The 27272-nt window shown below is 36.5% G+C and overlaps 1 protein-coding gene across 5 annotated transcripts in view; it reads left to right on the top strand.

Moving 5' to 3' along the window:
• Positions 1 to 27272, top strand: part of elmo1 (engulfment and cell motility 1 (ced-12 homolog, C. elegans)) — a 93890-nt gene that overhangs the window by 38327 nt on the left and 28291 nt on the right. For 2 of the 5 annotated variants that reach the window (XM_058753012.1, XM_058753011.1), the window contains exons 2-16: positions 120 to 251; positions 901 to 941; positions 5069 to 5141; positions 5239 to 5289; positions 6874 to 7043; positions 10833 to 10868; positions 13589 to 13688; positions 14467 to 14618; positions 15027 to 15105; positions 16442 to 16483; positions 16649 to 16699; positions 17010 to 17132; positions 17642 to 17770; positions 20403 to 20507; positions 21687 to 21795. In XM_058753012.1, the coding sequence (XP_058608995.1) occupies positions 174 to 251; positions 901 to 941; positions 5069 to 5141; positions 5239 to 5289; positions 6874 to 7043; positions 10833 to 10868; positions 13589 to 13688; positions 14467 to 14618; positions 15027 to 15105; positions 16442 to 16483; positions 16649 to 16699; positions 17010 to 17132; positions 17642 to 17770; positions 20403 to 20507; positions 21687 to 21795 (1339 nt within the window). In that variant the 5' untranslated portion in view covers positions 120 to 173. The remainder of the gene's footprint in view (positions 1 to 119; positions 252 to 900; positions 942 to 5068; positions 5142 to 5238; positions 5290 to 6873; positions 7044 to 10832; positions 10869 to 13588; positions 13689 to 14466; positions 14619 to 15026; positions 15106 to 16441; positions 16484 to 16648; positions 16700 to 17009; positions 17133 to 17641; positions 17771 to 20402; positions 20508 to 21686; positions 21796 to 27272) is intronic. The other 3 variants (XM_058753014.1, XM_058753015.1, XM_058753016.1) reach the window with 3 other exon arrangements.

Here is a 27272-nt window from a genome sequence, read left to right as displayed (position 1 = left end):
AGTACTGGTATTTTTGACATCCCTGCTTATACTACTCATTTATTTGATAAAAGAGACGCGTTTAATAAACTAGTATGCATAGTATAACCATAGCTTTCTCCCTCTATCTCCCTCTACAGGCTTGGATGAGAGCCAGGCAACAGTGAGCGGCCACATCCTCCATCAGTGCAGCCATGCCGCCCCCAGCAGACATTGTGAAGGTGGCCATCGAGTGGCCGGGGGCCTTTCCCAAACTTATGGAGATTGACCAGGTCAGTGCCTATGGCTGATTTTATCTTCTGTATATGCATCTACATGCGTGTATATGTATCTTACAGTAGTGCATATTTGCTTTTTCTCCCGAAATGTACATTGTCATTATTTACTAAGCTTCATGTTGTTTAAAACCTTTTCTTGACATAAAAGGACATTTCATGAGCACAGCTGTTGATATCTGAAAATGCAACACCAAAAAGAGACCCCTCAGTCCTTTAATAACTATGCGCTTCACAGAAGAATAAGTAATGTGGGTTTGGAAAAACATGGTGAATAAATAATGACTTGATTTTCCTCTTTGGCTGAACTATTCCTTTAAAATTTGAGAGAGAAGGCCCTGCAGTGAGTGTCTGACTGATGAAGAAGATGTGCTATTAAAACTATTGAGACAAACCTCGCATAAATCACACTGAAGTTCTTTATTCATCATTTGTTCTTAATCTGAAATTCTTTATTCATTCTTTGTTGTTATTTACTTGACTCAACCAAACGTTTGATTGTACAACAAAAGTTGTACAAACTAATGTCAATGCAGCAGTACTGTTTGGTATGAAGAGTGTTTATTAATGGTAAAGAAATAAGATATATGAGTTCCAAGACTAGAAGAAAAACTTTTTTAAAAATGTTTTGTTTTGTTTTCCACAGAAAAAGCCTCTCTCAGCCATCATTAAAGAAGTCTGTGAGGGGTAAGTAACAAACATTTACATGCATTCACATGCATTGTATGCATTCACACCTGCAAACTCATCACCCTTCAGCGAAATTTGCCTTTCTGATATTAAAATCCGTGGGGTTTGTATGTATGTATGTATGTATGTATGTATGTATGTATGTATGTATGTATGTATGTATATGTATGTATGTATGTATGTATGTATATGTATGTATGTATATATGTATGTATGTATGTATGTATGTATGTATGTATGTATGTATGTATGTATGTATGTATGTATGTATGTATGTATGTATGTATGTATGTATGTATATGTATGTATGTATGTATGTATATATGTATGTATGTATGTATGTATGTATATATATGTATGTATGTATGTATATATATGTATGTATATGTATATATATATATGTATATATATGTATGTATGTATGTAATGTATGTATGTATATGTATGTATGTATATATATATGTATATATGTATGTATATGTATGTATGTAATGTATGTATGTAATGAAACTTGACTTGTTTAAGTGGCATTTTCTTTTCATTTTACCTAGAGGTGGGTGATATGACCAAAATCTTATATCACGATATGAGTAATTTTATTTCACGGTAATGATATATGTGACCCTGGACCACAAAACCAGTCTTAAGTCGCTGGGGTATATTTGTAGCAATAGCCAAAAATACATTGTATGGGTCAAAATTATAAATTTTTCTTTTATGCCAAAAATCATTAGGATATTAAGTAAAGATCATGTTCCATGAAGATATTTTGTAAATTTCTTACCGTAAATGTATAAAAACTTCATTTTTGATTGGTAATATGCATTGCTAAGAACTTCATTTGGACAACTTTAAAGGTGATTTTCTCAGTATTTAGATTTTTTTGCACCCTCAGATTCCAGATTTTCAAATAGATGTATCTCGGCCAAATATTGTCCGATCCTAACAAACCATACATCAATGGAAAGCTTATTTATTCAGCTTTTAGATGATTTATAAATCTCAATTTCGAAAAATTGACACTTAACACTGGTTTTGTGGTCCAGGGTCACATATATCACAATATAGGTATTTTTGATTAAATAAGGTCTTCATAATATCAACATTTTTGATATCATAGAAATTTCATCATTCTTGTCACCAGTGTCGACATCATTCTTGTCACCCCCCACTAATACTAGCCTAAATAATAAAAAAAAACTCATGGAAGACAAGTATAAAATCAGCAATTAAATAAGAATAAGAAATTGCAAGCAATAGGACAAAAAAACTAAAGTGTTACAAATAAATAAGAAATACACTGTATAAAGTAATCAAATGTATAAAAACACTGCATATTTTTCATTGTGTAAATTAAATATATATTTCTTCTTATTAAAGGGGTCATATGATGCTATTTTAAAGATTATTATTTTGTGTATTTGGTATAACAAAATGTTAACATGCTTTAATGTTCAAAAAGCACATTATTTTTCAAATACTGTACATTATTGTAGGTCCTCTATACCCCGCTTCTCTCAGATGCGTCGTTTTCAACAAAGCCCCTCCTTCCGACAAGCACAGTCTGCTCTGACTGGCCAGCTGACACAGTGCATTGTGATTGGCCGAACACCACAAATGCGCATTGGAAATGTAATCCTTACCATAATCGCGAGCTTCAGCTTTTAAAGTAAATATCAAGACGGTTAATAATGTCGTTAGTTTTACCATCAGTTCAAGCCCGAGAGGGGAACAGATTCGCGTGATAGACACAGTGATGATGCAGTACACAAGCCGTGGTTAAGACCGCTGATGTGCTATGATTTCTGACAGGCTGTTCACTCCGTTGTGATGTGACCCTGTTCCACACACACACACACACACAATGCATTACTCTACGCTGCCCAAAACGCCGCATTTGAACAGTCATTAGCAAATACTTAAACTAATAACAAAACATACTTACAGCAGGGTTCCCACAGGTCCTTGAAATCCTTGAAAGTTTGTGAATCTGATTAAAAATTTTCAAGGCCCTGGAAAGTTTTTGAAAATAAACAAACATGGATACAGGTCCTTGAAAATTCCATATTATTCCCTCCGGTCCGCTAATGTATTATTTCGCCAACACTTTGTGCATACTAGCTTGCTTGATTTACGTTGCACATTTATGCGTTACGTTAAGTGTTTCGCACATGAGGTACTTTGTGTTGTTCGTTGCCATGACGTTCACACGCACACGAAACTACTAAGATGGTACCTCAACTTTTCACAGACACACCGTGAAACATTGCAAAAATAGGCTGAAACCGCTGAAACGTGATGACTGGAAAATGCAAGTTTCAAGATATTTGGCTCACCAAAGAAGATTACAAAGAATGGATTGCCAGAAATCCAGAAGATGTAATGTTGAATTGCTTTGCTTGTTAAGATAATGTAAAACCATGAGGCAAGAAAAACTTAAAAGCATATTCATATATCTTAAAACTTCTGGTTACATGAGCCTAAGCTCTTTTCAATAAAATCCATGCAAAAGTTAATATCAGATCATTTTAGAATACAGTATAGTATGTACCAAATATTATTCAATTTTATGCAAAACAGAAATACGACAAATATCAGATTTCTGTCATATGGCCAAAATTAAATGCAAAAAAAAAACAAAAACACATGAAGCAGGTTATCTCACACATGAAAACTGTAACAATGTATCTTACAAGGTGACGTGATGTAACCTTTGCTCTCACTTGAAATGTGTCCCCACATTAAGTCCTTGAATTTGAGGATATTGGACCTGGAAAGTCCTTGAAAGGTCCTTGAATTTGAAGTTAACCAAGGTGTGGGAACTCTGTTACAGTCGCTGATTCAGAAGCGCCAGATTGTCATAGCAAAGTCAGAATTGACCCTTTTTTTTTTTTTTTTTTGAAATAGCCTTTTGTTCACAGCCAGCCTTGTACTCTCCTAGGTTCACAAAACTGTCGTCCATAAAATGCGTTGCACAAATTCGAACATTTGGGTTGTGCTGTTCTGTTGTAAACAAATCTTAACAATGATTCCTAATTGCATCTACTTCCATAAGGACAAATAAATTGCTTTTGCTTTCGCATAGAAACACAGTGTCTCCCTGACATGGCTGCATTAACACTACTGTGGTTACTGAAACCACACCTTCTTTCTTTGTGTGCACATTTGGGCGGCATTACGCAAATATTTCCACATCGTGACGTGGACATGTGGGGGCGTGTTTTAATGAGGCGTTTTAGCCCGGTCTGGATCAGCCTTCTCTTTTATATAGAATAAATACTTTTGTGGGAGACTTTGCGCTTTGTAACTCTGCAGATCTTATACATGCACAAACAGCTACATAACACACTAAAGAAAAGGAAAACAAGAAATCGCATCATATGACCCCTTTAAAGTTACAAAAGTGGTTGTCAAGATCAGTGAGAGATTTTCTCTTTTGATGTTTGATTACAGACAGCAGGAATATTAGACTGCTGTCACTTTAAGAGCTGCCCAGATCCAATATACTGTTACACATGTGCTTTCTTTCTCAGCTGTTTGTTTTCACTTAAGACAAAAATGACTGTTTATGAGGATACTTGCAAAGATGGGCATTTTGACACATACAAGTGTGTTTTTAATCATTCAAGGCCTATAGAGCGGCAAACATAACTCTGTTCAATACTCCCACGCTCTATGAGCACCGTCTTCACGTGCGTACGCCTCTCTGACAGCACTCAGAAGCTCAAACAGAGCGCGAATATAGCGAAATTAGTTATCTTTCACTGCTGATTGTTTCAACGACTTAAAATCACTTGTTTTTAAACCTCATTGCTTAACGCATGTAAACGATAAGTTTTCGTGACCATGTAGCACAGCAACTTCATTTGAGCGTGTAACTGCGATATAGACGATAGTCCAAAATCTCTACCATTGACAAATTTCTACTGGTTAATTTTGTCTACTGGTATATCGCCCACCCCTAATTTTACCTCCGTGTATTGTCTAATAATTAAGTAGTGTTTAAAAGTGCAGTACTGTTTACCATGAGCATCGTTGTTGTTTCAAAAAAACCTTGCTACCATTAACAACATGTAGATTGTAACACTGCATCTCTGATGATTATCTGAATTTTCTCTCGTTAGGTGGAACTTGCCAAACCCTGAAACCTTTGCCCTGCAGAATGCTGACTCAACCAACTTCTACATCACTGAAAAGGTTAAATGCCAAATTTAAAAAAGAAGCTGTATTGCTAAGCTCAATAATTAAAAAAAATGCCTCATACCAGTGCATAATGCCTCTTACCCCCCCCCAGAATCGCAACAACATCAAAAACGGCTCCATTCTGCGGCTTACTACGTCAGCTGTGAGTAGCACATTTGAGTTTATATATGTTTTTTTGGCATTTCTAAAGGCTTTATCAGCAGAAGGGACCTGCCTTTTATCCTCTGAAGCTCTGCCCCGTCCAGCTGGGGCCTGTAATCCTTCAGATGTGAGGGGTGATAGGTTACATTACCAAAGCTTCCTAAAGTGTCAGCAGCTGAGAAACATTCTTGTGTGACCTGTGAAGGCGTAAATGTGCCCAGCTGTCATTATTTTCTCTCTGCCGGTTACGGATTGGCTCTTTGTTATAAAAATGTATTGTTGTTTTGAAGCCGCATTATATTAGAATGAATATTTCATTCAGAAACTGCTGTTCATATGACCCGTCTGAATTTGCGGCTTGGGAATGATGATATTTAAAGCTGATGTCTGTGACATTTGAAACCGTCCCCTCTAGCATAATGACAACAATGACTGTTTCTCTTCCTGTGATGTTCTGCACCAGCCGCCACTGATATTTAACAGTCATCAGTGCTCGGTACAGTTTCAATAGGTTTCACAGAAGAAAGCAATTCTGTAGTGTTTATGATGAAGCATATATTTATAATGCTGTGTTCGGTTACATTAGTGCAGTAAAGGTGCTTTTTTTTAAGGTGATCAAAGCAAGTTTAGTTTGAAGAGAAGAGAGATGGAAATCAGATTACAGTTAATACAAAAAGTATTTGGAATTTTAAGTCACTCCATTAATTTATGTAATTGGTTTGATATTTTGCATATAATGCAGTTGTCATCTGTAAACAAATTGCGTTTTTTTTTTAAATGTTAGTCATTTAAATCAGATCATTTAAAATAATATAAGTCTTGTCGATTATGGTCAGAAAAGGATCACCGATCACTGAAAACTCATGTTAATGCCACTTCTGCATTGTCCATAGTTATTGCAGTTAAATAAAACCACAACCATTAAAAAAAAAGAAGTTTTATTTCAGTTAAAGTGTTTTATTTATTGTTTATTATTATTATTATTATTATTTTTTTTTTGGTAGTTGCCAATGCAACGCTAAACAATGTAAGTTTAGCTTGATGTACTAAAATAATTTAAATAAAAAGTAATAAAAACCATATATAGTTTTCATATTTTTATTCGTTTTTATTATGCTATGTAGACATTTAAAAAAAAAAAACACACAACAAAATAAAAAATGAAGATATTAACTATAATAGTGTCACAATGATGCTAAAATAATAATGAATACTGCTAAAAATGTATCTTTGATTGTCATATAAGTGTGTCTTAAGTATCCAAATACTTTTTGGGGCCACTGCAAATGCAGAAATTTATAATACATAAACTAAATTTTCATTTATTTGAATATAACTTGGAGAATAGTTTATATTTAGTCATCTGTATTGAAATGATAAATGCAGTATGTAAAAACCATTAACTGACACACTGGCATGATTAATACTCTCTAATGAGGGAATGATTGTGGATTCAGCGAGGCAGTAATTTAGAGAAGTGCAGTCTCACCTTCTTCTTTGAGTTGTCTGACTAAAAGGCCTGACCTCCAACATGACGATCTGTCACACTCTCATTAACACGCCTCTTATGTGGCCATGGTAACAGGCCCAGATGGCCCAGCAGCTGCACGAGCGCATCCAGTCGTCCAGCATGGACATGAAGCTGGACGCTCTGAAGGATCTGGCCAACTCTTCACGAGACATCACCTTTGCTCAAGAGTTCATCAACCTCGACGGCATCTCGCTGCTCACACAGATGGTGGAGAGTGGCACAGAGTAAGTAACTGTTTGTTGCTCTGGCTACTTTTCCTTCTATCTCTCTGTTACCATTACAGTGCTCATGATATTCACTCATTTATGTGTCCTCTTAGCAGGGCTTAAGCTATTCAAACCTGAATAAAAACACAGCTAGTGACTTGCACTGTTCTTTGTGATGAAGCCTATTCAGATTTCTCTGAAGGGAGACTTCAAATCCCAATAAACTAAACTTGTAGATAGACACAATCTACCATTAGGTCAGTAAGATTTATTTATTTTTCAAGAAACTGATACTTTTATTTAGCACATAACACCTTTATAAGGTTACAAAATATTTCTATGTAAATAAATGCTGTTCTTTGGAACTTTTCATTCATCAAGAATTTTTTTAAATTATAGTTTCTGACAACTGTTTTCAACATTGGTAATAAGAAATATAAGAAATGTAAGAAATGATTTCTGAAGGATCATGTGACACTGAAGACTGGAGTAACTTCTTAACGGTAGTATAGTTTTCTCAGAGAACAACAACAACAATTTGGCATCGATAATACATAATAGCCTTTAAATGCTACCCAGTGACACACCTTCCAAAAAATAATAAAATAAATAAAAATATGACATGCCCTAAAACACAAAACAACACAATGTCTCCTTAATCACAACCCAACGTTGTGGCTTCAAACCAAAATCAACAAAGTGTGATCAAACACAATAGCACATGCTGTCAGACACACAACATAACACTGGCCTCAAAACAACAACACAACAAAGTGCCCTCAAGTGTTGTTTCTGTGAGCATGTTGTGTTTAAGGACATTAAAGCACATCTAAGTGTTTAAGGACAGTTGTGTTTTGATGTGATTAAAAGCATGTTTTGTATTTGAGGGCACGTTGTTATTTGTGTTGTGATTGAGGACCTTGCACTTTGTTGTGTTTGGTTTGAAGCCACAACGTTGGGTTGTGATTAAGGACACAGAGCCACAGTGTTGTGTTGTGATTTAAAACGTGATTGAGAGCACATGTTGTGATTGAGGACGCTTTGTAGTGTTTTTTGATGCTGCAATCACAGCACAAACAATGCACCTTCCAACTCAATCACATAAGAGATGCACCATCCAAATAAACTGCAGATATTTTATATCAGACACGGGTCTATTAATAATAAATGAAGTGTATACAATTCACTCCCTCCTCCAGTCTCCTCTGTGATATAAAGCAGCCGTGTGGCTTGACCATCTCAGTTGAAGGTTAAAGCGGAGATAGACTGTCTGCTGAGCTGGCGCTTTTTCAACTCCTATACGGACGGTCCCATGAGGAAGCCGAGCTCTGCCAGCAGACACAAACCGCCTTAGTAGTGAGACAGAGTACAGAAACATGGAGGGAGAAAACTGGGACTGGAAAAACACATTTGGAGGCTGAGTCAAGGAATAATAATGCGTTAAAGAAACACAAAGGAGGCTAGGAGAAAACAGTATAGGGAAGCTGTAGGGAAGAAATTGTTTGAGGAAAGACAAGGTTGTCTATCAAACTGAATGTTTCCTCTCCAACTGGTGAACTTCAGACTCATGCCTTTGTTTTCCGTTACATGCTAACCTAATTATGCCTGTCCTTTCTTCATTTGTCAAGGTCGTATGACTCCGGTGGCTCTTTTCACACTTCACGTAGTTGTGGAAGAATATTTATCTGAATTGCCTACTACATTAATTTTCTTGCATGAGCAGAAGTAATTTCCCTCTGGTGCTTCGCCGGTTGAGTGAAATTAGGCTGCCGTTGGGATGTTGGTTTTACTTCACTGAATCAATAGCTGCGTTTTTACTTATCGGAGCTCTGTGCCGCCAGCTGAGGTGTTTCAACATTTCGGTACACTGGAGAGCTGACCATGGAAATATGTTTTATATAAAGCAGCTCTGTGTCAACAGCTCCTGACCTCAAAGAGCCTATGTGTGGGTTTCTATGCAGTCCTTTCATACCGTTAAGAATCCAAGTGGACACGCACATGCACACAAATACACACTGTCTCACATTCTTGCCGTGAATTCCTGTTAGCCACTGACCAGGCAATGATTATTCAAAAGACTTAAGCATGACAGCACTCTTGAGGGTATGGAGCAAGTACTCTGACATCATGGGGCATGAATGTTGCTGGCTGGTAGTGGTGTAGTAGCTCCCTCTACTGGTCATGTGCTGCTGTAGCACTCTGTGGAAAAAAAGTGTAGCACAAGTTTTTAAATTGTGATTGAATTTTGGTCATAATTGTAACCAGCATAGGGAAACTACTTAATCGAAATTTGCACAGTTGATCGATAAGATCCAAATGGAACTTGAAAACGCTAAAGTTTGTTGCTTCACATTAAGTGAAGCAAAGTCAATGCATTAAATCGTAGTGTATTGTTAAAAGTGTTAAAAAGCAATGAATGGTATTATTTATTACATGTTAGGTATCCATGGTTAATCGTTTATTTTTCCCGGATTGGTGCATATATTGTTTTATTCATTGCATTTATTAATGGTGTATTCATGGTTTGCTTTATATGTTCAATAGGAGTCTTCAATTCCCAATAAACTACACTTGTAGATAGACATAAACTACTGTTCGAATTTAAGGTCAGTAAGATTTTTTTTTCACAAAAAAATAATACTTTTAATCAGCAAGGACATCTATAAGGTTACAAAATATTTTAAAATTTCTGTTAATCAGGAATCCTGAAAACAATATATACCACAGTTTCCACAAAAAAATACTAAGATGCATAACTGATTTCAACATTGATAATAATAAGAAATGCTTCTTGAACAGCAATTTAGCATTTTAGAATGATTTCTGAATACACCATGAATAAATGCATTAAATAACGCAATACGTTTCTTTGTTTTTACGATACTGTCTTATTCTTTACTTAATATAACAGCACTTTTATAATCAGTTATGTGTTCAGAAATGAGGCTTTGTTGTTTTTTCCACAGTTGTACCACTTACATACGTACAAGTGTGCAAGCATGTAAAACAAATAGACTCTGTAAACAATACACGTCAAATGTGATAATTGTATCAGTCTTCTACATCAAAAAAAAAAAAAAGGTACAAAAGCTGTCACTGGGGTGGTATATTTTCAAAAGCTACACCTTTGTACATTTACCTCTAAAGGATGCATATTAGTACCTAAATGGTACATATTTGTAGTTTTTGAAAATGAACCGGCCCATTTTGTACCTTTTTTTTTTATTATTTTTTTTTTTTTTTCTGAGAGTGTATGGTCCCAAATTTAACCTATATGAAACTAAATGGGTTTTAAAAGTACAGTGCAAGTCATTGGTTCAGAAATGTGTCTCAGCTTTAATGACCAAACAGGATGAGCCATATTATAGCCCTGCTGACAGGACCATGAGAGGAAACAAGAGCCACGTTTGAGTCGTAAATGAATGCAATATAATACATGATGATTTGTGATGGATACTTTTGGTAATCCTTCACACTTGCTCATAACACCACAGGGAGTTAAGCACATGTCATGCATTAAATGCATGTAAAGGCAGTGTGTGTGTGTGTTGGCAGTCTTCTTCTCCCAGTGTTCTGCTTTGCATGCTTTTTGTCTCTCAGAAAGGGTTTTTAATGTTCAGCTATGTGTTTCTCTCAGCTCATGCCTCACTGGATTTTTAAGATGTTCTGTATTGTGCTTTAAACCTTAACAATGGGTTTTCCACAGATTTTCCTAATGTAATTGTCATAATGGGTTCAGAAAGGAATATTTGGACCCTGACTGTGTGTTTCTGTCTCCCTGACGTCAAAGTTTTTAAATCTTTTCAGACGGTATCAGAAACTGCAGAAGATTATGAAGCCCTGGTAAGCCCCTCCCCTCGAGCTGGATAACCCCCCTGTCACTTACCCTCTAATCTCCAGGCCGAGTCTCTGCATGATCGGGCTCTGGCCTCAGTGCTCAAAACCAATCAAAGCGATGGAAAGACTTTGGCAACTGCTGCAGTCACTACCATTTTTCTGATGATTTTATGGTTTTGTTTGGATGTTATTTCCATGTAACCAAATCATCTTTCTTTCTTTTGCATGTGGTATTGGGCAACATTGGTGCTTTAGGGGGGAACTTTGCACTAACCTTTGGGAAACTTTTTTTTTTCTTCCATTTATCGACAAGATTATGTGCTCACATTTCCATGATTGTAACACACACCATTCCTCTTAAAGTTAATCAAAACACTGCTTGATGCTTAAAGTCCTGTTGCCCAGGATCCCTCTAAAATGATTGGTTGTCATAAACAACCAGTGACCTCAGCTAAACTCATGTCACATTTCATGTACATTACATTTACTCCACATTAAATATCCCTTTGTGAGATTTCATCATCTCTCAATGTCACCATGGTAATTATTTGTAGGGTTTTGCCCAATTCCAGCTGCAAATACTTCCTGCTCCCAGTGGTACATTTATGAGTTGCTGTTCAAACTAATGTCTTTTATTATGAGGTCTAACTTATGCTGTATTAACTCCCTGCTGCCCTCAAATACTCAACACTAAGCTCAATGCAGGCAACTTTATTAAGTCTTTTCTGTTTCATATGTAGGACTCTGCCTTTTATGTTCTTTAGAAATTGTTATTATTTGTATTTATGTTTTTGTAAGTTGAGATGTCTTGGCCTGAAGTGTTTTTATTTTTTGGGGGGGGGGGTCAAAAGCTGTATTTTTTGTTATGTTGTAAGTTTTACCGTTACCACCTGTATTTTTATGATGAGAAATAACGAGAAGGCATGAACTGAGGTATTTGTGATGATAGGAGGCAGTGTTATTCATTTTAAATCCAAAAATTTTAACCTAGAAAGCTGTCGCACATACTGGGGATTTGTAAATTAGATTTTATAGACACTATCTGATTTAATTAAGGTCTGATTTACTCAAAACTCTGGAGTAATTAAGTCTTATTACTTAAAGGAATATTTGAGGTTTAACACAAATTACCCTATTATCGACAGCATCAGTAACATGCTTGTATGATAGTAGCTTTGCCCAATAGATTTACTTTTTTTCCTCAAATTGAGGTACAAAATAATTTTCTGTGCAATCACAGCTTGCTGTTTATTGAAGTTAATCCAAATACGAAAATTAAATTCTGTCATCATTTACTTACTCCCACGTTGTTCCAAAATTGAATGACCTTTTTGTGGAACATAAAAAGAGATATTTTACAGAATTGTGTGCTCCACCAATGTTCTTATTGTTGGCTAAAACTGAATTGAAAGAATTGAAAATTGAAAGCTGAAATAAAATTTAAGCATTAGAAAAACTTAATTAATAACAGAAATGTTTCTTTGGAAATAATCTGAATTAAAATCAGTTGAAGTTGAAGTACTAAAATTACTATAAATTAAAAATCTGAAATTAAAGCTGTATAGTAGGCTAATATTTAAAACAACCAAAACCCCCCAAAGAAGCACAAAAATAAAACAAAATATAAAAAGCTATCTATTAATAAAATGTATTAATACAATCTAATGTAATAATAAAATATAAAAAGTTATTTAAAGTAAATAAATAACGCTATAATAGCACTTCTGCATTTCTGTACCATGGCACTGTGTAAATCAAAAGTACATGTTTACAGTATATGTACAGTATTTATGTAAAGTATATTTAGAGTTAGATTTCTTTTAAGTAGGTTAGCTATGTGTAGGTTTATATGCGTTTAAATATGTAGCACCATGGTCTTTAGGCACGACATTTCATTCCTTTTATATGTCTCCAGCCACATATAGTGGAATAACAATAAAACTTGCTTGACTTGATTTGAACACTGTTCCACAAAAGAAAGAGAGTCATACAGGTTTGGAGCAGAATGAGAGTTTAAATGATCACAATGGTCGTTTTTGGGTGAACTATCCCTTTAAAGGGATAGTTCACCCAAAAATGAAAATTCTGTCATTTACTCACCCTCAAATAGTTCCAAACCTGTATGAATGTCTTTGTTTTGCTGAACACAAAGGAAGATATTCTGAAGAATGTGGGAAACATAGCAGTTCTGGGGCACCATTGACTTCCATAGTATTTTTTTTCCTACTATGGATGAAAGTCAATGGTGCCCCAAAACAGCCTGCTTACAAACTTTCTTTAAAATATTTTCCTTTGTGTTCGGCAGAACGAAGAAATTCATACAGGTTTGGACCTACTTGAGGGTGAGTAAATGATGACAGAATTTTCATTTTTGGGTGAACTATCCCTTTAAGTTGTATTCAACCTAAATATTCCTAGAATAATTTGTTGTATGTTCAGCCATCATAACTGTAATGTCCCAAAAACAAACTGCTGCATGATACCACTGATCATTTCTGCCAGTGTAATTCCACTGCTGCTCCTGCTGCCAAACTCTCTGGCATTCACTGCTCTTCTGAAGGACAGGAACATCAGCTGGACTGACTCCATGTCCTCCTGTTCTTCGGCTGCACCAGTACTTGATTCTTCTCGCTTGCTATCGCTCTGTAAAGCTGAGGCTTCGCTGTTCTTTCAGTGCAGGTGAGCGGTAGAGACGTGGCTAGTGGCTGTTGTCTTGTCTTTTTTAGCTTTGGTGACCTGCTCTCCTTTACACTGACGGCCTTCGTGGAGCTCATGGACCATGGCATTGTCTCCTGGGACACCTTCTCCGTGGCCTTTATCAAGAAGGTGCGTCCACATGGGTATCAGTGGAAGTCTTTTCAGAAGTTGCTGGCACTTTCCATGAAGTGCAGGGATGTCTGCATCACACTGGTCCCTTTTAGAATATAAATTCTGTGACCAACATTTTTTTTCATCATGATAATCTTCAAAAATTAACACAGCCTTGGGTTTTGAAGCCTAAAAACAAAAGCTAGACTTAAGCTGTAAAAGACCAACACCAGGGGCACAAGACTATAATGTCACTACCATTGTGTTCTGACATCTCTTAGTCTTTGTTCAAAAACATTTCCCCTGAAAGTTTGATGAAGGAGTGTGATTATGAACACCGCAATGCTGTAAAAGTGACTAGAGTAGATTAATTTACTAGTTCAGTTGTGACGGACAGCTTCTGGAGTCCCATTTAGCCACTTCTTCAAGACGAGTAAAATCTTTAAATGTATTACTGATATATCTTATGTTGTAGAATAAAGCGTGAAAGTATCTTGACCTTGTGTTAACCACAGACCTTATTTCAGAGCTAAACCATGAGCTAAAATGCTCATTTCTGGTTTTTACATTATCCCTGCAGCACTCATTTATTTAAAAAAATGTATTTATTTTTATGGTATGCACAAAGAGGACAATGTTTGATAGTTTTAAAAATGGGAATTTATAAATCTCAATACACGGAACTGCACCATGTTCATACTCTGTTTTGATGGCACTCTAGCTTTTAAACACTCCAGTGTTCAGATTTCTGTGCATCTTTTTTAACCAATCAAAGCCCCTCTCACTTCATCCTCAGATTGCCAGTTATGTGTGTAAATCTGCCATGGACACTGCTGTACTCCAGAGGTCTCTAGCCATCCTGGAATCAATGGTGCTCAACAGTCAAGATCTCTACCAGAAGGTGGCTCAAGAAATCACCATTGGCCAGCTCATCCCCCATCTGCAAGGGTACGGACAATTGATAGCTCTTTGCAAATGTAGTTATCAAATTGAGATTATTTAAAGAAAAAGTTGAGCCAAAAATGAAAAAATGTCAGTTATTTATCCATTTTAAACTTCTATTGCTTTTTATTTTTTGTGGAACGCAAGTTTAATAAATTTTGAAGAATGTTCATGCTGCTTTTCTCAGGATAGTGAAAGCATAGTGACTGCCAGAATCCAAAAATTACAAAAATCCACCACTTTGTTGGACCATATAGCCCATGCAAGTCTGAATATGTACTTCTGGGCATCAAGCTTTTGGTGCTTAACAAACCTTAGTAGCTATATGCTTTTGTTGTAAACAATGACAAATTTTGGTGAGCTTTACCTTTAATTGCCACTCTTAGTTTTTGTTTTTTTTCTCTCTGGGAACAGGACGGATCAGGACATTCAGACTTACACCATCGCAGTGATTAATGCGTTGTTCCTCAAAGCCCCTGAGGAGAAGAGACAGGTACAGCACACACACAAACCCATTTTCTTTTCTTTTTTTTCTCCAGTTGTTTGTTGTTGTCTGGACTAAATAATGACACTGTGTCTTCATCAGGCAAGACGTGAGAAAATGTCAAGTGAATCACTTCCATGTTTGTCTAAATTTTTGTTCTAACAAGCTGTGACTGTCAATAGCATCACCCTACATTTTAGTCATTCAGGCAATTCTGTCCATTCATGCAGCATTTTAGTATTAGTGGGGACATAAAAATGACTTGATGCTGGAAACATAGGAACTTAGAATGCAGATCAAGACGTTCGCTTTGTGAAAAGTTATGCAAATGTCGCTTAATTTGGCATAATTTTGTATTTTGTACCTGTATGAGTGTCTATTTGTGTCTTTGTAAGCGTGCAATATGTGTGTTTTTCTGCTCAGATCATTTCCTTTCAGCCTCCACCCATATTTAATGCCTGTTATTTTTGATAGCCAATTGAGTGGGACAACAAGCTTTAAATGTGTGTTCACATTCACCATTATTCTGCAAATTTTAATGGGCAAAATCCAGTAATTTTAGTAGGAATCCATGCAATTACGACTATCACATAAGATTAGAATGCGGATTTCTTAACAGGTTTACGTTCGCACAAATTTTCTGTGTTGTCCAAGAGAGAGCTTCCATGGGAACTGTGTTTTATACATTGCTGACTTTTTTTTTTCTCTGAAATGTTACTAATATGACCACACCTTAATAGTCCACCTTTCGTTTTTGTACAGTACTTACATTGATGTAGTTTTGGTAAACTTAAGTAAACCATTATAAAACTAACTAGTATCATGAAGCTGTTGTAAGCTAAATTAGCCATATTGCTAACTCCCCTTAGACTTAGCCACTGAATTATATCACCCCTCACTCATTCCCGCTCTCCAAAGATATTTCAGAAAACTCGACGCCAGCAAAACCTGAACATGTGAAATGAATGACAGACAGTGAGTCGGACAGAGACTTTTTTCCGATTGGCTAACACATGCTAGCTCTTTACAGAGCCCAGGGCTGTGTGGTTTCTCAGGGCACCTAGTTTTGTGATATCTGTCAGGTAGTCGGACATTTTATTGTGTGGTATTAAAAAATTGCTTACAGCAGCTTTAAGTAAGAGAGAGTGACTTAAGAGTCACAGCGGGCTCGTGTAACTGCCTCATACCCTAAATGTGGATTTACAGTTTCTTCAGGTCTGTTTTGCTGACCTCTCATTTCTGTGCTACTAACAAAATGCCTCTGCTTTCTCTCGCTTCTTTTCTCTTCTCTTTTTCTTTCTCGTTCTCTCATTATTTCTTCCCCTCGCTGTGCTCGTAATGGTAGTTTGATGAGGACAATGTGAACATCCTTGATTGTCCTCTTACAGTAAGTGCTCTCTAGTTGAGGTAAAGCCTCTGTAGGTGATTTAACTGCTGTTTGACTGAGATGTTTCATATGTTTGTAGAGCTACACCTTTTGAAGAGGTTATTGAATTTGTGTGTGTATGAGTCTGTGAGAACTAAGGTGACTCAATGTTTTGTTGGATTGTAGGAGATGGCTCACATTCTAGCACAGAAGCAGCTGCGCTCAATCATCCTCAGCGTAAGTGCACAGTATACATATTATCAAAATAGTATGTGTAGTATGGCAGCTTGCCAGTCTGGACATAAACATCTCTCTCTGATATTGCTCTCATGTAATTGATGCAGAAAATTTCATTTTCTTCAAGGCCTGGGAAAGTAGTAGGTAGTAGTAGTTGTAGTGTTATTATTTGTGTAGCTTCTTTTATACATAAAATGCAGATCAAAGTGATGAATATAAAACAAAAGTGATGTTTTAGAAAAGGAAAGTAATATCTGCACAGCAGTGCAATGTTCTCCATCTGTCTAAAATTCTCTTTCTTGTTTTTCAGAATGTGATCAGGAGTAACAGACCCATAAATGATGAAATGGCCCACCAGTTATATGTGCTACAAGTTCTGACCTTTAATCTTTTAGAGGACCGCATGATGACAAAGATGGATCCTCAAGACCAGGTGAACCTCTGTCTACAGCTGTAATAACTGTTCAACTGTTCGGTCCTATTTATTATACAGCTGCTTGGCCAATAAATGAATGGACGTTAAATATTAATTTCAGTTTAATTATTTTATTGGTCACACTTTATTTTAAGGTCCAATTTTCACTATTAACAAACCATTAACTATGATTTTTTTTTCCCTCCATAAACTCCTAATTTGCTGCTTATTAATAGTTAGTAAGTTAGTCGTCAAGTTTAGGTATTGGGGTAGGATTAGGGATGTAGAATATGGTCATGCTGAATATGTGCTTTATAAGTACTAATAAACAGCCAATATGTTAATCATAGGCATGCTAATAAGACTAAGACTAGTTAATAGTGAGAATTGGTCCCTATACTGAAGTGTTACCATTTTATTACTTTGAGATAGAAAGAGTGATATGAGAAACATGTAACTATTGTTGTGATTAGAGAGATCACAATCAAGCTGTGTAATAATAAGGTTTTGTACCTGTGTTTGTATAGGCTCAGAGGGACATCATCTTCGAGCTACGCAGAATCGCTTTTGACGTTGAGTGTGAGTCTAACAACAGTGGCAGCATTGAGAAGCGCAAGTCCATGTACACCAGAGACTACAAAAAGCTGGGCTTCATCGTAAGTTTTCATACAAGACATTGCAGTACACTCACACTCACACACACACACACGCACACACACACACACACGCACACGCATATATATATATATATATATATATATATATATATATATATATATATATATATATATATATATATATATATATATCAACTCAGAATCAGTGGTGGAGATTGCCATTTCACTATGTGGGTGCAATTGAGAATGTCTCTGTCTCATTTAGGTTCAAACACCAAAAATTTAATAAGGCCTCAATCAAATAGCTGCAAGAGAAAATTCATGAACAGTGAGCCAAAATTGTTTATGACATATTTATTTATTTAGCTAAAGCTGTTTGTCCCTAAATAATATCACTATAATTGCATAGTTCAAAGCATTGTCTGAGTCCATTGAAGCTCGGCTAAGCTCAGAACATTCAGAGCTCTTTTATCAAATTTGTTTGACATATTTCACTTTAACAGAATATCCGGCACTCTCTCCTTTGCACATCAAAACAGGTCACCTCATCAGACATGCCCAGATGGCAGAGATGCCACCAGTCAATCTGTCATATTTTGACACTATATTTTTTCTAATGTGAATTTGTCAGCCAGGTTTCAAGTAGGGTTTCCAGGGCTGGGCAATATGAATGAAATATGTTGCTTCATTTTTATTTTGTTTGCAAGAAATTTTAAATGATTTTTTTATTATTACTATTAGTAGTATTAGTATTTAGTTTTTTGCTAGTTTTCTGTTTAACTTTTCACTCAAACTGTAATGCTGACAATATAATTTGAAATGAAAAAAATATTCCAAAACAGATATAAAAAAAAAAAAAAAAAAATAGAAGCATTTTTACTGGTCTTTAGCACCGCGCTGAATATCAAATATTAGCAAAAGGCTGAATTTTTTTTTTTTTTTAAATGTTACGATTTATTAAATATATTTTAAATAAATTTTTATAAACACAAATTTTATATAATAAATAAATTCATTTGTAGATGAGTCTGCTATACAATTTACCTGGTATCAGAGAATATGAAGGCAGCAGGAAAGAAGACGGAGAAGCCGAGGCAGGTGTGAAGAAGAGTAGAGGCAGGAAAGGCCTGTGTGCAGGAGCATGTCGTGGTCAGTTGCCTAAAGGGGACAAGACTGAAGTTGTCATGTGCTCCTAAGCCCCTGTGAGCTTCTGAGGTTCACTAAGACCCCTTTCACAGTGCCGTGTGCTGTCTGAAGATAAGGCCTTCCCTAAATTCCTCCTGCGGTGTTAACACCTCCTCAGATTGCACACACACACACACACACACTCATTTTCCCATGCCACCAATGTCAAATGACAGGTAGCTCTGAGGGTCTAGACACCATTTTCACAGCGTTTTAGGAGAAGTTTTGTTTGTTTGTTTCTCCCTGTGATTTGCTGTTAGGGAGCTGTGCAGAATGTGTTAAGACAGCAGTGTTGCTAATGAGGGCTGTGTTCCAACTCTCTCAGGGCATTGTCACATTGATGGATGGGAAATTGGTCTCCAGTGCCCTCGCCACAGACGTGTCTTTAAGTACTGTGCTCTGCCAGTGGACTCTGGCGGTGTTAAGAATGGAATATTAGTGTTTTGCATACTCTGTATGCAGTATATGAATAGTTCATTTGCAAAAACAGATAACTCCGTTTTTAACAATTCTCAGAATCATGTTTTTTCATTGTGCATTCCAATTAATCTCAATCAAACTGCAGTTTGGTTATTTTGACTTGGTTAAAAATAACTAAAAAACAGGCTAACTAACAGTAAAACACAATAAAAACATGATAACATAATAAAAAAACATTATTTTATATAATATACTGTACATACACTATCCCTCAAAAAGACTGGAGTAAATGAGATAATGCTACTAAAGATTTCTAAATTCTGTTCTGTTGAATTTGTATTCCACAAAAATATTAAGCACAACTGTTTTTAACATTAATATTAATAAGTTTTCAGCGTTCTGAGTTCGAGTCCCGACTCGCAGACCTTTCCTGATACCGTTTCCCTCTCTCTGTCCCAATTTATTTCCTGTTCATTTACCGTCCTACCGAAATAAAGGCATAAAACACCCAAAAAAAGGGTATGTATCCAAAACTGCAAATACACAAAGTTAGTATGCCCTTCCAAACATGCCCTCTAGCTCTGTTTCTCTCTCTTTGTTTCTTTGTCTCGTAATAAACCATGTTTTTACTCTGTGTGGTTCCTCTATTCAGCGCCCCAGACTCACCAGGGTCCATCCAAAGACAAGAAGTTTCAAACACAGCGTAATTGGCAACTCTAAATCCAGTCAGACAGCCACAGAGCCCTCATCCTCAAAGGCAACCATCCCACATTTTCTGAAAAGCATAGATTAGTTTGAAGTAGATGGTCAAGTAGAGGGAGCTGATATCGCAGTCCTAGCATTTGCAGAAAGCTTGCTGGGCCTTTGTCATGCACCGGGGACATGCAGGCCTGTTTCTGAATCACAGACTCTTTCGGCAGTTTGTGCAGTGGAACCAATTTGACACTTGTCTTATCTCAACTTGGCCGCTCTGAATGCAATACGAGACTCTTGGCGTGATTACGATGCGAGTCATGGAGTCACGGCTGGAATGTGTGTTTACTCGATCATGCTTGTGTTTGTGTAGAATCACGTGAATCCTGCGGTGGACTTCACTCAGATTCCTCCTGGGATGCTGGCTCTGGACAACATGCTCTATTTTGCCAGACACCATCAGGATGCTTATATCAGGGTAAGACATGCTCACATTACGTAGGTGTGGAAATAAAATGATTTTTTATTTCTAACCCGTTTTATTTATAGTCTGACTAGTGCTCAATTAACACCTTTAAAGCCAAGTGTTACCTCACCGATGAAGACCTGAGTCATGCTTTTACACTAAAGGGATAGTTCACCCAAAAATCAAAATTCTGTCATTAATTACTCACGCTTATGTTGTTCCAAACCCATAAGACCTTCTTTTTCTTATGAACACAAATTAAGATATTTTTGATGAAATCCAATAGCTTTCTGACCCTCCATAGACAGCAATGCAACTGACATGTTCAAGGCCCAGAAAAGCAGTAAGGACATTGTTAAAATAGTCCATGTGACATCAGTGGTTCAACCGTAATTTTAAGAAGCTAAGAGAATACTTTTTGTGCGCAAAGTAAACAAAAATAATGACTTTATTCAACAATTTCTTCTCTTCCCTGTCATAAAATTAAGGTCGAATCAATGATGTGAAATGGACTATTTTAACAATGTCCTTGCTACCTTTCTGGGCCTTGAACATGGTTGTTGCGTTGCTGTCTATGAAGGGTAAGAAAGCTCTCGGATTTCAACAAAAATATCTTAATTTTGGAATGACGTGAGGGTGAGTTATTAATGACAATATTTTCCAAAATGCGTCATCTACCTCTCTATTCATACTCATAGACTGAGTAAGGAAAGTGGAGTGGTGTTGAATGAGGACAATTCTTGTCTTCTTGCATAACTCTTTAACTGTGCTATTCCACTTCACTGCCCTCCACAGCTGCATTCTGTGACTCTTCAGCCCATCGTTGCTCACTGCGATACCCTGATAAACACTAAAATACACTCAGTGCTCAGTATACACTCCAGCACCCTTACATTTAGCAGTGTAAAGACACATTTTTTGGGTCTCCTCAAGTTCCAGGATAACAACCCGTCCTAACCTGAAATACAGCTTATACAGTTTATTTCTTTGGTAGCACAGCTATAAAAAAATATTGAATGCTTTTTTATTATTGAAATATGGAAAAATATGTAGTAACCGGGTTACATACAAACATTAAAAGTAGTTAATGTAAAGTGTTTTTTTTTTTCTACAAAGCATTATGCTTTAATAAATTTAATACTATTAAATGTACACATTTAGTTACCATTTAATTCTGTCTGTGTATTACAGATTGTACTGGAGAACAGCAGTCGTGAGGATAAACATGAATGTCCATTCGGGCGCAGTAGTATCGAACTGACGAAGATGCTGTGTGAAATTCTCAAAGTTGGAGAACTTCGTAAGTGTTATCATTTTAAAACTTATTAAAAAAATGTTTTTCTTTTATTTACCATTGACTTGTGCCAGATGTCTCCATTGAGTTTCACTATTGAACGAATCTTTTTGGTCTGTCTCGCTTTTTGTCTTTGTCTTTCTTCCACACATGTTGAGAGTGAACCGTTGCCAGCAGTGAAGATAAAAGGCAACATTAGACTTTATAATTGTAGAGGAGTTCATAAATTAATGAAGTAAAGAGCCTAATGTTTGCCCTCTTCCACCTCTGCGGTGTCTGAGCTTTTATGTCTTGCTTTTATGTCTCAAGTTGGGGAGACTGCAACAACCAGTGTTGTCTGACGTGAGCTAATACATAAGGATTGAGAACAGTCTAACTCAAATTCAAAGCAGGATGCTTGGTTAGGTTGTTTTGACCTTGCACATAAGGGAAAGAGTAATGGAAAGTGGCAGAGAGAGACAGATGATATATGGAGGTGAGCAGGACAGAGAGGTGTGGGATAGATCTCAACGGGCGGCACTGTGAGGTGTTATATGTGTGACTGTGAAAGCACAATGACTCATGGATGACCAATGATTTACAGTAGAAACATTTATAACTAGATTTCTTTATGAAGAAAGAGTAAGTGGTGTTGCCTGTGCAGAACTTTGTTGTAGGTGATTTCCATAGATATACAGTCATGGCCAAAAATATCGGCACCCTTGGTAAATATGATCAAAGAAGGCTGTGAAAATTAATCTGCATTGTTAATTCTTTTGATCTTTTATTTTAAAAAATTGCAAAAATCTAACCTTTCATTGGATAATAAGAATTTAAAATGGGGGGAAATATCATTATGAAATAAATGTTTTTCTCAAATACACATTGGACACAATTATTGGCACCCCTAGAAATTCTTATTAGTAAAATATCTGAAGTATATTCACAATTTTGAGAACTCCAGGGTGATTATGAACATGAAATTATCCAGCCACGGCTTCCTGTTTCACAGAAATGCAAATAGGAGGGAAAACAAAGCCCAAATTCCCTTAATCATCCATCACAATGAGAAAAAACAAAGAATATATTTCTGATGTGCAGCAAAGGATAATTGAGCTTCACAAATTAGTGAAGTGGCTTTAAGAAAAGAGCTAGAGCAGTGAAAATTCCCATTTCCACCATCAGGGCAATAATTAAGAATTTCCAATCAACATAAAATGTTACGAAACTGCCTGGAAGAGAACTTGTGTCTATATCGTCCTAATGCATGGTGAGAAGGAGAGTTTGAGTGGCTAAAGACTCTCCAAGGACCGCAGCTGGAGAATTGTATAAAATAATTGTGTCTCGGGGTCAGAAAACCTTAAAAAAAAAATTGTCAAACAGCACCTACATCACCACATGTTGTTTCGGAGGGTTTCTGAAAAATTCTCCTCGCTCATCCAAAAACAATTTCCAGCATATTCCGTTATCAGACACGACTGGAACTTCAAATGGGACTGGCTTCTATGGTCAGATGAAACTAAAAAATTAGCTTTTTAGCAGCAAACACTCGAGATGGGTTTGGTGAACACAGGGATTAAAAGTACCCCATGTGTACAATGAAATATACTGCTGTATTTTTGATGTTGTGGGCCTATATTTCTGCTGGAGGTCCTGGACATCTTGTTTGGACACATGGCATCAGTGATTCTATCAAATGCCAAAACTAACCCTGTTAGAAATCTTATAATGGGCCATGTTTGGATCTTCCAACCGTACAATAATCCAAACACAAACCTCAAAAACAACACAAAAATGGGTCACTGAGAACAAAACCAAGCTTCTGCTGGCCATTCCAGTCCTGTGACCTGAACCCGATAGAAAATGAGTGATGAACTGAAGAGAAGAAGCACCAACATGGAGCTGGGAATCTAAAGGGTCTGGAGTGATTCTGGATGAAGGAATGATCTCTGATCTCTTGTCAGGTGTTCTCTAACCTCATCAGGCATTATAGGAGAACATTTAGAGCTGTTAAACTGGCAAATGGAGGTTTCAAAAAGTATTGAATAAAAGGGTGCCGTTAATTGTGGCCAATGTGTATTAGAGAAAAACATTTATTTCATAATGATATTTCCCCCCATTTTAAATTCTTATTATCCAATGAAAGGTTAGATTTTTGTGAATTTTTTAAAATAAAAGATCAAAAGGATTAACAATGCAGATTAATTTTCACAGCCTTCTTTGATCATATTTACCAAGGGTGCCGATATTTTTGGCCATGATTGTATGTACGTAGATGCCACATTCGATTACTCCAGTCACGTTAACGTGTCCGCCATCTTGGATCTGTCAACAAGTTATCACACACAGTATAAATCAATGAGTTTTCCAAGATACCACAACATTGTGCATCCTCTGGTTCATTATTTTTGTTTTTTTTGCGCACAAAGTGTTCTCGTAGCTTCATAACATTATGGTTGAACCACTGATGTCACATGAACTTATTTATCGATGTCCTTACTACCTTTCTGGGTCTTGAATGTGGTAGTTACGTCACTCTCTATGGAAGGTCAGAAAGCTCTCGGATTTCATAAAAAAATGTTAATTTGTGTTCCAAAGACGAACAAAGGCCTTGCAAGTTTAGAACAACATGAGGGTGAGCAATTAATGACAGAATTTTCATTTTTGGGTGAACTATCCCTTTAAGACCCAGTATTGACATAGTGGCTATGTTCATGCAATTGGCCCTGGTTCTTAGATAGGTCCATAAATATAAGTCTGGTGTTTTTTTGTTTTTTTTTATTGTTCAAGCTACATGATTTATGATATTGTTCATGTCCAGTGCATTACCAGTCTGCTAACTATAAAGAAATTAATCTTCTAGTCATATACTATTAAATAAGAGTTTTTGTGCCCACATCCGAAATTTCTATGAGATTCTCCTATCCTACTCTGGAGTTCTGAGGAATCACAAAGAACTATAAATCCATTGCTATATTCAGTCACACACCATTTAATGTGGCACAGTTGGAGTGATTCATCACATTTATTAAGCACAATATCGGGAGAGTAATGAGCAGCCAGCAAAGCATTTTATTGTTAAAAACTCCATTTGGTATTCTGATTCAAGTTAGCAGAGGAGAGGTTATTAGCACAACCTCACTGACAGCTTTTGGGGCGTTATTGAACGGCAAGTATATTCTCAGTGGAGATTGCTCCACCATCCTGTCATCGGAAACTTAATTAAACGAACTTGCTGAGAAAGCTTAATGTAATTCCTCATTTAAAAGTAACGTGTGCGTTTTAAAGCCAGGGCTGAGGTAGGACACTCCTTTTTTTTTTAACTAGGAGAAGAACACTTTTTGCCATTTGTCAGATATTTCCATTCAAAGTGATTAGTGAGGGTAGACTCTAGATTTGAGATTAAGTGGATGCGAAGGATGTAGAATGGCTTGTTTTGATGTTTGCGACCCTTTAAAGTGGGGACCTCTTCTCATTTGGTATCTTCTACAAATAGGCAGACATGGCCTAGAGATCTCTCAGACTGCCAGCTTGTGCGCTCACCAATCCAGGAGGAGACCTGTCACACCTGTGAAATCTCCGGAGACCGCAGCAGTGTTGCAGATGATTGCTTATTTTATGTTAATTAGAGTTTCCCAACACTTGTTTTAGCTTTTAGGCTATCATTTCTCTTCAATTATGCTGATACAGAACCCTGTTGCAGGCAAACAATTCTAGCTGAACCATCTCTCAATAGCCAGTCAATTTGCCCTTACCGGTGAGAGATTTTTAATGGCAAATCCCAAGTCACATTTAAATGTGTTTTATCTAGCTGTGGCACAATATTTGGCAGAAGTTTCTGTTCGACTGCTACTTCCGTCAGCAGTCATGAATTATTTATGAGGAATCCAGGTGTCCCTGCTTCACCTCCTCTCAGAGAAGCGCTGAAAGTTTTATAGCCATCCATGTTTTTCCTGCAAAAGCTTTAATGGAATCTGCGGTGGTCAGGCGCCATGCAATGGCTTCCTATTTCAGTCTTTAAAAAGGCGTATCTAATATTTATGAGGAGAATCAAAATGGCTACAGGAAGAAATGTCCTTGCTTATGGATTTATGGTGTTATTGCACTTTTACAGGGGGAGCAGAGTGGTGCGTTTCCACCTTATGACTGAACTTGCATATTAATGATGGCTCAGAACTGTGTATTTTTGGGCCAGCTACAGAGTTGAAATGATTGTGGTAAGCACATATGCATACAGAGGTGTCTGTGAAAAAAAAGAGCATTTCATCTGGAAACCAGTGCATTCGTTGTCTTTGTGAATACACATCTTGCAAAGATCCAATTTACATGCCATCAAAATCATAAATGTTCTTGTAATACTGTTTATGAGAGTGAAAGTTTTAATAAAGTAATGCTGTTAAACAAATGCCCTAAGAACTAGTTTTGGCCTTTTATCAAAAGCCGTTGTGAGCTATGTTTGCAATGCAAAACAATAGGACAAGCTCCAAAACCTAAGTATAAGAGCAATAATAATAATAATAATGATTTTTAATTATATTATTTATTTACACTACAGTTTAAAAGTTGTTTAAGGTAGGTTGGTAACATTTTTGTGCTTACCGAGGTTGCATTTATTTGAGAAAAATTACAGTAGAAACCACAATATTCTGAAATCTTAAAATTTGAAATAACTCTATTTTAATATATTTTAAAATGTAATTTATTTCTCTGATGCAAAGCTGAATTTTCAGCATCATTACTCCAGTATTCAGTGTCACATGATCCTTCAGAAATCATTCTAATATGCTAATTTGCTGCTCAAGAAAGATTTTTTATTATTATCAATGCTAAAAACAGTTGTGGCGCTTAATATTTTTGTGGAAACGGTGATACTTTTTTCAGGATTCTATGATGAATAGAAAGTTCAAAACAACACATTTATTTGAAAACTACACCTTTTTTTAATTAACTTTTGAACGCTAGTGTGTTAAATTTTAGAGATCTTCAGTAAACAATTGTGTAAAAAAAAAAATTAAATAATAATAATAATAATAATTTAAACAATCCAGGGATGAATTGACTGCCAATTCTGGCCTTGTTTTGTATTATAATTTGTAAAACTATCACAGTGAGCATGTCACAGTCACATCACTTCGACGTCCATGGAGTTTGATTTCATTAATAAACCCATGAGCTTCAGTGATCTTCAGCTCCGCACAGATGATGCTGTGGGTTAACCGCATCCAGGAATAGGCTTGTCTGTAACTGTCCGCATTATCTCACACCTCTCGGATGATGTTTTTGACGTCCCTGCTGCTCCATCATGAGCTCCCTACTGAGATATGGCACACTTTTAAGATGGGCACATGGCGCCATGCCTGGGCAAGCCTGTGTAATGCCTGAGGGATCAACTTTGAGTCTGTGGATGAAACCAGAATACTCTTCTGTTTGCTCTAGTTGCTACCGAAATGCAGTGGGAAAAAAAATACAACGAGTAAAAAGTGTTCCTTTCTGCGTATTGACAC

The sequence above is a fragment of the Onychostoma macrolepis genome, chromosome 19 (genome assembly GCF_012432095.1).
Source record: "Onychostoma macrolepis isolate SWU-2019 chromosome 19, ASM1243209v1, whole genome shotgun sequence".
Lineage (NCBI taxonomy): Eukaryota > Metazoa > Chordata > Actinopteri > Cypriniformes > Cyprinidae > Onychostoma > Onychostoma macrolepis.
The sequence above is the reverse complement of the archived record's forward strand: the minus strand, read 5'-3'. Positions and strand labels throughout refer to the sequence as shown.